We start from the raw sequence: 11,217 nt of genomic DNA on the forward strand, positions 1-11,217 counted from the left end.
AGCATGAGCACACCACAGGAGGTGGAGGCCATTCTCGAGGCGCGTCCTCATCAACTGAGTGGGGAAAGCATCATCGTCCGACCCGCCTATTTGCCAGCTCCAGGGTGGGTTTCGCTGAAATTTTTGCCAGCTGATGCATGTTATGTGAGTCTAATCGCTCTGTCCGTCCATTCGCAGTGAAGCAAGAGCCTCCAAAGTCGTCAAAAATGGCTGTCAGTCAACCGTGCTTGACCTTTCCCTTCAAAGAAGTATTCGCATTCGACATCGCGGCAGGAGTGTGTATCCTCGCGTTGGCATGCCTAATAACCTGGAAGCGAGGACTGGAAGTGTGCGAATATCTAGGAGCTCTTGTCGAAATTCGTTCTACTCGTGATACAACCAGATGTTTATGATGATATTTATAACTTTTTATAAATTGAATTCTTGTATAAGGTGCACGGCTGGAGCTTAATTAATGTGATCGACAAGAAACAGATCGTTGTCTGCATCAGATCCAAGTGTATACACCTTCGACCTAAATTTGAGGATGGTTATGTCCTCACCCCTTTGTGTGATGTTTGATGTCAGGTGACTATTTGAGCTGTGTATTATTACACACCGCATCAGTAACAAAACGAATGGGGATAAAAGGTATCTCTGCAAATTGTTGGCACTTCTGACAATACCTGAATGCGTGTAGTGGATTTATACGTCTTCTTCACAGGGCTGGGCACGTCATTTGCACCCGCTGCTCTGCTGTTATAATGTGAGAATAAGGAATCTGAATTTTGCCTATCTGAAATGAATGCTGCGCATTATCGGTGTGTGGGTGGAATCCTAAAATATAATTTTGAAACACAGAAATGTGGCGGCAATTCCTTGCTATTTGTGAATTTCCATTTCATAGGATTTTAATGATTCCTTATCCAGCCAACCTGATCAAGTGATTGGGATGCTACTCCTGATTGCAATATATGGTCATGAGTAGGTTAATGATAACCAATTCCAACCAATCTACATAACCAATCCATATATACTGTCTGCCACATCAAGGAAGAGCTGTCGGATCCAGCCTCCCAGTGATGATGGTATAAGGTAGATGAGTTTAATCTGAAATAAAAGGTGTGGACACAATCATTGTAATTGTCTAAAGAATTTCAGTAAGTGGTTTCTCGTGTAGATTGGTAAATATGCATAGCCAACTTACAGAGCATGTGTTAAACATCCGTGACGATAGATATAACTAAGCCAGTTAGGGGTTGCACGCATATTGCAGGACGACTTTCTTCCGTGTCAATCAACCAACCTCCGCAACTGTCAATATTTCGCTTTATGTGAACTAGCACAAGTTATGAAGGAATTTGGGTAAATTTGGATCATTTACTAAATGTGCACTGATTAGAGGCTATGTTGGTATAAGGAGAGAGGTAAAGAGGGTATTTTCACATGAAACGAAGCATATGCGTCACAATTAGATCTGGTGGTTAATGTGTCCCCCAAGATCTGTGCGGTAGTTTCGTTTAAGTTTTCCTTGTGCAAACGTGAATGTAGGGTGAAAGAAGGGGCTGCTTATTACCGAGAGACCAATATTTTGCATAGACGAGGAGATTTCACAATATTTCCTACCTAGTAATATTTAAATAGATAATTCGGCCACTCTGACATGGGGGCCTACACTCTCCCCGTTTTATCATTAGTTGAGGCGGTGATCTGATCGGTGCTAGTTAAACACGCAATTTCTTTCTTTGCAACATTCTGATTACGGTCGCATGTTCCAGCCCAAGCTCAAATCATGTTACTATCATCAGGATCAGTGCATAACACCGCCAAGACATCACATTGCTTAGGTAGTTTTGATGATACGCATCAGATATTTGCCACATATGTAAGGGTCTAAATGTAGCATTAAACTTGTGGGCAAAGGAAGACAGTTTACACGTTAGTCATTTCTCTCCCTCATGAGACAATTGGTAACTGTCAAATCAACTGCAAGTCTAGTGTAGACAAGGTAATGGCATATTTTCTATCCTATTAGGCTAATGCGAGCCTCGTAATCTGTCAAGGCTCAACATCCGCCAGGTACTCAACACCATTGACAAGCTTCAAATGAACTTCTGGTGGACAATAGTTGCAACATGGCATTCGAAAAACACCAACATTGCAGTGAGAGGAATACGCACTTCACTTCTGCCTCGCGAGGTGCGCTTTACTCTGCCTCTCCCTCTCGCCTTCAACATGCAGCTCAATTTGCATAGAAACACATCATAGCGACAGAATAATAGGTGGGTAAATATTGCCTGATCTCGCATATGATTCTAGCATCGGACCCTGTTCAAAAGTCACACAAATCCAAATGATGAATGTAAGAGTCTTGAGAAGAGCTGTAATTCCATTTGAAGTTTTTATTGGAACTGAGTGCAAAAGGAGACAACCTGAAATTTAGCTATTCACCTTGGGCCAGAAGGTGCTAATCAAAGCATGAAGATCTGCACCTCGTGAGCGCACATTTGCAGCAGCACAGGTATGCAGCTTTAGGAGGATCGGGATATCTGGAAAGGAAGAGTGAATGGACAAGTACTTGCTCACCTGCATTCAAAATGTACAGGCAGGGAGGAGCAGAGACTAATGTCACTGAGGAGGGGAGGGGGCGCTGTCATTGTATCTGTCTACTTATGCACCCTTGCTTTGGTGAATTCCCCAAAAATGTCCAAGAGCCTGTGATTGCCATTTCATTTCAGAACGGGTAAAAGACTATTAACATTAGTAGAAGCCTCTTTGTCATTGCAACTGACCGAAAGGTGTATAAATGCCCTAACACATGGCAGCTGCTCCTGCCAAATGCGAATAGCATTTGAACTGCACCAGCCGTTGGGTACTGTGCACCGATATGCAATATGATAAAACAAATACGCCACTACATAAAGCATGAAAAAGGAACTTAATAAACGTCTGTGCCAGAGGTCACAATTCTGAATCGTGCTTCACCTCTCTGAATGCTATACAACACTCCACTCCTCAAACGCAGGTGAATTCAACCCATCGGTCCACAGTGATTCTACTAGTACAAAGTGGCAATAATGCTGAGCATGTAAATGATTTCTAAATGACTTTAGCACACAAACCTACTATTAACATCTGTTGCTATCAATAGCATAAGTCACACAAGGAGGAGAGGCCAAAAGAAGAGGCTAATCATACTTGATTGAAACCACATAAAGTGGGATTTGATAGCAGCAATGGGCTGGTATTTTTCCCGTTAAACGATGCTAATGCCGGCCTCGTAGCCTTGGCGACATCTCAGTTGGTGCTTGAAACCACCTAACAGAAAACGAAAATTGAATTCTTTGTCTACGACTTCTATGAAACGATCATCGCGGCAATACGCATTACGGTTAGCGATACAGCTGAGATGTGTATGTGAATGATTAAGGACTTGCGCACCTCCATTCATGATCCTTGGGAAGGAAGAGGTGAGGAGTCATTTCTATGAGGCGGAAAGGATCTGATGCCACTGTCATCTGTAGCATCTCTGTAGTGGAAAAACCCACAAAGGATCTGTGCAAATTTCCATCCACCCTCACACCGATGATACAATCGAATCGACCAGTTTAGCAGCGAATGTCATTCATTCTTGGGCCATCAACAACCAACAGATGTTTGATTTTGACCTCATTGGAAGTCTCTCTGCTTCCGCAATTGTGTGAAATGTGTTTAGGTCTAACAGCACATGGCATAGTGCGCAAGAGTGGCAGTGGATGCCACTTTTAGTCTCACCAAAATCAAATGCCAAATTATAGTTCGCTTTTAGACTTTAGCCTCCTAAAGCATTACTGCAAATAAAAAGCTAACTCACTCGTGCAGAGGAGTGACTGCTGACCCCTCTTCTTCCTCTTTTTTTCTCCCAGCTGAAGATCTCTGACTTCACTGGATCACCGTCAATGAAATGCCGGCAGTCGGCAGGCGCACAATTCGCACATGTTCCCTCCATGAAGGTAACGAAGACGCAGCGGTTCGACTCATGCGTCCTAAAGTAGCTCCAGATGCAACATTGTGTAATGGCACCATATTGAGCAAAATAATGTCAGGACTGATTCGCCGCGTAGTTCTGACCGAACTTGCCCACAAATGGCTACATCGGAGATGTCGCTGATGTGGTGTCTGTGATGGCGGTGGTGATGAGGTTTCTACCTCCAAGCATGCACACCAACAATATACAACAACTTTTAACAATGTTTAAATTAACTCTTGATCCTCCCATTCCTACATCCTACTTACGCCACTACCTTCCGCTTCCTCGGCAACTTGATGATTGAATGGGTATGATCGCCCCTTGACACCTACCATTTGTGTCTAACGTAGCTGCTAGGCAGGACGCCATCATCAGCACTGATTGAATAAGAAAAGGGGTTAGGTAGGGAGTTTGGGCATCTGCGATCCTTAAAATTTTCACATTCATCAGGGTAATGGAGTGTGTAAGTCAACATTGAAAACAATATCACCTTTTAATACTTCTCACTGGTGTTTGCGCTTTCGCATGCCGACCAAAATAAGGTAGACGACAGCGTTTAGGGAAAGGTGGATTTTGCAGTGGTAAAAGTTGGCGCTAATCCATCTTGTAACCGTATCTGCATCAGTTGAAGGGTTTGAAATCCTCGTTATTAGAGGCAAAGAAGAGTACGAATGATGGGCTTTTTGGTGTCTAGGCAAATGCCAGGCTAGAGATGCTTATTTTCGAGATCGAATCACTGGACCATGTTTTAGCAAAGCTGGAGGTGGTGGAGAAGGACAGCTACAAGTGAATGGGTGCCATCTTGTGTCGACATGACTGAAGATAAAAGAGCGCAAATGGGAAAGATCATAGTAGTCAGTGATGCAGGTTGCCTGTATTTCGATTTACTCCGTTAGTTGCTACTTCCACTGCTATTTTTCTCATATGTACAACTCTTGAGAATTGGTGACGAGGCAGAAGAATTAATAAATGCCCTTCGTTGAAGCCATAGGATTCGATGATACGGTGAAGGAACCACAGCTTCTACCCATAACGCAAATATATTCGTCTGACCGGGTCACAAGGGTTAATTAATTAACAATCCTCTGCCCCCTTATGTGTGGGTAACTGTGTACCATTTAACTTGTCAGTTTGGGAGAAGGTTAATTTGACACACCAGTGGAAAATAAATCTCCAAGATTCCTTTATTGTGGCTCTTTTGATGTTGCATAAGGATTTGCTGGTTCGGGAATTCTGTGCACGGCATGGAGACTTCGACTTTCTTGCTAAGTGGGTTTTACCCTAGAGGCCTTCTGCATTTGCCTTGTAACAACTACAAGGGGGCTGTAGAACAGCAGCACATACCTTCTAGCCAAAGTGCAGCAAAGCAGCAAATGCATGACAATGGGGGTTATGACGTCATAAACTTCAACTCAAAATGGGAATGATCTGTAGGATAAATGTTGTCTCCCAATCTGAATTCCATTTATTATCTCTCATTTGCTCCAGTTGCACTGCTTGACCACAGAAGACACTGGTAATAGTGACTCACCTTTAATGGACACATAATTTTGCCTTCGTTCTCCTTGATTGTGAGTGACTTAAGCCTAGCCATTTGTGAGGCAGTAGTATCTCTTCCATGACCCATGTCTTGCTCTACATTGAAAATGGGAGGTGAATGCTACATGAGGACTGCATTTACTCACTCATTCATTTAATAACTGAGGAGACAGAAAGCGCTGTTAAGAGTGAGTATGCTTCGGAATTATTCATCTTTAAGTTCTGCTCGAATGTAATGAGTTGTTTACAATAAGAGTTAAGGAAGCATAAGAGTAGGAGGATACACGGAGTGTATAATTAATTGCATTCCTTTCACAAGTCATCCTGCTATCTGGCTACTTCCACGCTAAGTGTTAGGTGATGGGTGCAGTGAAGTAATTCATTGCAAAGAGGGGTGAGGTTAGAGAATTGAATAGAAGCCACCCTAATGTAATCTTCACAGGTTAATCAAGACTTGAATATGCCTTCTCTCGATAACATAGTATTTGCCATTGCTCGAATAGTAATTAATTAATGTAAGCAGTGGTATGGGAGGGAGTTGAAGTGCATATCCTTCATTCGACTAAATGCCAAAGCGAAGAGGTTTGATTGATAGTCAAGGGAAAGCAGAGACAGCGCCTAACGTTATCAGCGTCTTATTGGACTTATCCTCCGTCACCAATGGTGCACCGAGATAGAAGCCGTGGGTGAAAGGGCACTCCATCACAGCCGACGGGGCTAAATTTGCACATGTGTCGGTTAATCGGAAGAAAGATGGAGCTAAGTGTCCACATGATATGAATCCACCTTATCAGGCAGTGTAATCTCAGCACCTCTTTCTTCGAAGACACAAAAATGCCTCAGCTCTAACATAACATCAGATAACTTGTCTACACTTTGCCACCTCTTGCAGATCAACCAGACCATCAAGGCATTATCACGGAGAGCGTCATAGATTAGTATGCAGGCACGTGAGGGAGAGCAGGAACGGGAAAAGTATAAAAAAGGTGAGAGGTTGGGAGATCGATTGTTTGTGTGGAAATGTGGAGATGAATAAATTTTAAATTTAACTGAACACCTTCAAATGGAAGTGTGCGCCGTAAAGCGAAAATAGCTGCTTACGTACAATGCATACTGATACTCGGTGAGGGGAGAAGGAGCCACAAATTAGGTATCTGATTAATAACTACTGACCCGCAGATGGCCAAACTGTTCATAGTTAAGATCTTAAGGCGGTTTTGTTGCCATTACAATCATTCGTCTTTGCAGTGATGCTAAATGACGACGATTGTTCGTCTCGCATAAACACCTGTCATGCTTAAACTTTGGCTGGGCACCGATGCACGAGCAATGCATGCCGCACATTTGTCCACGGCCTTTATTCTAGTTAGGTTTTCAGTAAGTGGTATCAAGTGAGAGAGAGAGCAAGGTGTAGCAGATGGTTAGACCAACAGATAGTTTACTTGGTAGGGCCTGGTTCGGCTTATGTGTACCGACTTTGACCAAACCAGCTTAGCTATTGGCTAAGATATAATGACGCATCGTACCGATTGGTTACAGTGCCATGTGAAGTGACCAATAGAAATGGCGAACGTGTCTGCCAGTTTGGAACTGTGCTACACATCACCACTTGGTAAGTGAAAAGTGTGCCGATGGATGCGACCGACATGGATCTCACTTGAGGCGTTTGCACCAAATTGTGGGTTATTTGAGCGCTACATTATATTTTGTTTTCACTGTGACACTTATTGGTAACGGTGAATTGGTGCATCATTTAGTGGTAACATCTGATGAGAATTAAAATGACATACATTGACAAGGTCACTAGCATTCCTGGGTAGATTAGTGAGTGATACTGCCGAGAGATTTTACACAGACAGGTGTGTTGTTTAAATAGGTTAATAATTAACTTGTTGGTTCCCACAATGATTATCAAGTTGGGAAATTGGTAGTGCTGGAGGGAAAAGGGTTGGTAGATAAGAGCAAAAGGGAGAAACGTGTTGTACAGTAAAAGCAGAAATACTTAGGTATTAAGTCTTCTAGCACTTAAGAGTAGAGTTGGAATAAGCATGAAATGGTTGGAAGAATGGAGTTGTGACTTCTCACTGATTAGTGGTAAATCGCCTGTGGCCTTCATCTCCATAAAGCTTTGTGAAATGCCTTACACAAAGGCTTCAGGTACATCAGCGGCGATAGCTGTAGTTGGATAGTTGAGTCGATTGATTGTTGAATAATAAGTTTGCACATGTGTATGCCTTATTTGAGTGTTTGTGATCTCACGGTCCTATTGCCAGACCTGATGAGAATGGGAACATTCCAGTGCAGCAAATCAGTAAATCTGTTTTGCATTTTATATTGCCTCTAGAGGGATGCGTGATATCTACAACCTGCTGTGTGGAAGCACGTTCTCCTCACGAAATAGTCTACCGCCACACATCAGAACCATGATGGCATGTCGTATTCACTGTTATGCTACGTCGACGTGATTCTGTTGAGCCTCAAATGCACCTTCAGGGTGCTTATCCACGATTTGCAGCACCTACTGAATATTAAGCAAAGCGAAACCTTTGGACACTTGCAACAGCTACATTTGTCCATATTGCTATGAGGCACACCGCGACAGTATATGCGTCTTCAGATTTCAAATTGAGTGGCAAGTATTTGAATTTCTCCTATCCCATTTGAGCATTGGCTCTGTTTGTGGCACAATTTAATTCAACTATTTAGATTAAGCGCTAGAAAAACCAACTCAGGTTGCTTGTCACAGAAAGCCTTTCTTTTTTCTTCACGTATTCCAGCCTGCTGGCTCGTGTCAAAATAGAACTCCCTGTCTTCCAATAAAGCGAAATTAAAGTCGCGCTTGTGGCAGTTAGGGATCAGAATTGTTGTTACCGTAGACTGAGAGGAAGAGGAAGAAAGCAACTTTTGCTACCGGGATAAAACTGGACACAGCGTATGTAACCGACTACCATGTAATAGGCCCTACCCTGCAACGCAAAACGGAGCTTTCGTCGAAGTGGGCAAGACCCACTGGAAGGGATTGCGATCGGTGGGGATGTCTGTGGCCAGAGTGTTGAGGAGCCTTTGCAATGACTTCTGCATCCCCACCGATTCTTGCAAATTTTGTTCAGGCGAAAAATGTATGCAGATAGGCGAGAGGTGGTGCGAAAAGAAAGGCGTGTATGAAGCAGTGGAAGAAGCAGCCAAGTATAATGCAACAGTCAGGCAAGTGATATCGCCACTCACCGTAATCCTTTTCAGGGAAGTGTTAACATCTTGAGTCTTGCCCAATTCGACGAAATGGTTCGTGATACGTTACAAGAATGGGCCTATCATCCTGTTGCCGATCATCTCCCCCATATTCAGTTTCACCGTGCCAGCATCCAGTCAGTTTTTAGTAGCCACGTGCACCTCTAGCTCCTCGTTCGCCCAAGCAGCAAAAACTCCGTCCCACGCCTTCCCATCCGCCTCCAATATCGAAGATTCCAACCCCCACAACTACCCTAAATGTCACCTAAATATCAATCTGTAGCAAAGCAGGACATTCTGTATTGCACGGATCATCAGGCTGCACTACATGCAGAACAGGAAGGAAGCCAATCCATGACTCGTTACATTTGCTGTGAGTTTTCTTGCCAGTTACAATATGCAAATAGTTGTACCGATTCGTGGAACAATTAGACCGACTTTTTATCACAAAAAAATAAAAGGTGAATGTTTGTGTTCTGCCACCATTCACAATTCTTTTCTTTCCAGCAACAAGTAAATCCACCTTGCATCGCGTTGCTACTTCCACCATTTAAATGTACGTCCGCAGGGTCTGTAGATGACTCAAGCGCATTCGAACAGTTTGCATACACTTATAATAGAGACACTAGCCACTCGCCTTTCCTCAGCCACAATCTAACCTGTACATAAGCTACTGAGTCTGTACCCTTGCCTCCGCCTCTGTTTCTGTCTCTATCTTATGCGATGCTGATGAAACCGTAGGTGTCTGGCTTGGACTAAGCTGGCCCTATCTGGCCTGCCATTGGCCACCCTAGCCTGGGCGGTTTGGCTTCAATCTCCCCAGTCACATTGTGTAGATAGAAAATAGTGGGTACACTCTAATTTCTACCACGTTAAACTTGCGGTTTATTGAAATGCAACTGGAAGTTCCTCTAGCTTGGGCAGCAGATCCATTAGGTGAGCAGATGGAGGAGAGGGGTGACACGCAGCAGTTAGCAACAAGTGCCATCACCTTAGCTAAATGGAACAGACACGCTTTTAGCGGTGATGACAATCACACAGAACCGGTGTGGGATGGTGACAAGAAGCAATGGTGTATACAAGGCTTCGTCATTCCCCCCATGTAGCTTCACTCTACTAGCCACATAAAAACCGCATTGCGTACAGATGATATGAGAAGATAGAGCTAATCACAGTGACTTCAGTCTTGACACTTTTGTTGAAATAGTCTCTTCTACCATCTCTATCTCACTGCGAAGTTTGCTACGAAAGCTAGGTGGGAAGTGACGATGGTACTCATTCAATCATCAAATTACAGAGAAAGTGGAAGCACTAATGGGAGCATGGAGCTTAAGAATTATTTATTCTTAATCCCACTGGGAATGGGGTAAGTTGGTCGCAATATAAGAGTAGAAGAAGTGTGAATGGGGAGGGTGGAGAAGTATGCAGAAAGAACCCAAATCTTCAATACCATTCAGTGGACCAGATGCAGGATGATGGGTGTTGCAAAGTGATTCCTAATTAAGGAGATTTGAGAGTAGATATTACCAAACTGTGAAATGACACCATGAAATGAGTATCTGAGACCAATCACTTGTTTGCCTAATTAAAATTTTCTTGGTTCCTCAATTCAATTCTTGAATCCACCTTCCCTTGAAATCATAAAGCTGTCATGTATGCACCTTTTTCCATTATTGGAAGGTAACAAAGGTTGGATGTAAAGTGTGTTTTTCAACTAGTGAAAGAAAGGACGAGAAATGTTTGATTCAGTGTAGAGGGGAAGTAGAAACAACGCCCAACATTAACTGGACCATATCGTACCTACATTTGGTCACTAGTGTCACAGTGAATTACGAATCGTGGAGGAGAGGCCCCGCCATCGCAGTTGACCAGACTAAGGTCGCTCAAATGTCGGTTAATCTACGGAGAAAAGTGAGTGCCCACAAAATAAGATTTAACCTGACCAACAGCTTCAGTGCCCAAGAGGTACAAACCATGAACTTCTTTCTACTGAGAGGTACAAATGTCTCTTTCCTATGGTATAACGAAAGACAGCATGTCTAAGCTTTGCGGCCTCAAGTGGATCAACTAAAACATCATGGAGGACGAAGAGAGAGTGATGGAAAATGAGGGAAAAAGAGCGCGTGCCACTTTACTAATTTGAAGGTCTATAAAATCAAACACAACATTCGTATGCAACTCACAACCAATGATATGAGGTCATGCAGAGGAATTAGACGGAATGAGCAGGATGGACGAACCGTGAGCAGATAAGATTTTTAAGTGGTTCAGTCAATGCTGCCGTCACCATCACTTCCATCGTCTACCTTAGCAGTGGTTCTAAGTAAACATTATTGCCCTTCTCTCATAGACACCAAACGTGGTTCCGCATTAGGTGGATACCAACAAATTATCAACTTTATCAATACAATTTGGGAATCTGGCGTCAGAGTTGAGGAACACACTTTTGTGCACTTTATTCC

At 43.2% G+C, this 11,217-nt stretch overlaps 1 protein-coding gene across 1 annotated transcript in view; it reads left to right on the forward strand. All coding sequences in view use genetic code 11, as the record gives it.

The window, feature by feature from the left end:
- The window catches only part of EGR_08985 (hypothetical protein), a gene marked incomplete at both ends in the record, with an annotated part of 16,928 nt that overhangs the window by 1,233 nt on the left and 4,478 nt on the right, over positions 1-11,217 (forward strand). Inside the window, 3 exons of the mRNA XM_024498234.1 lie at positions 887-922; positions 4,439-4,530; positions 9,146-9,216. Of these exons, the coding sequence (XP_024347376.1) occupies positions 887-922; positions 4,439-4,530; positions 9,146-9,216 (199 nt within the window). The remainder of the gene's footprint in view (positions 1-886; positions 923-4,438; positions 4,531-9,145; positions 9,217-11,217) is intronic.

Source organism: Echinococcus granulosus (assembly GCF_000524195.1).
Source record: "Echinococcus granulosus chromosome Unknown EG_S00126, whole genome shotgun sequence".
Classification (NCBI taxonomy): Eukaryota; Metazoa; Platyhelminthes; class Cestoda; order Cyclophyllidea; family Taeniidae; genus Echinococcus; species Echinococcus granulosus.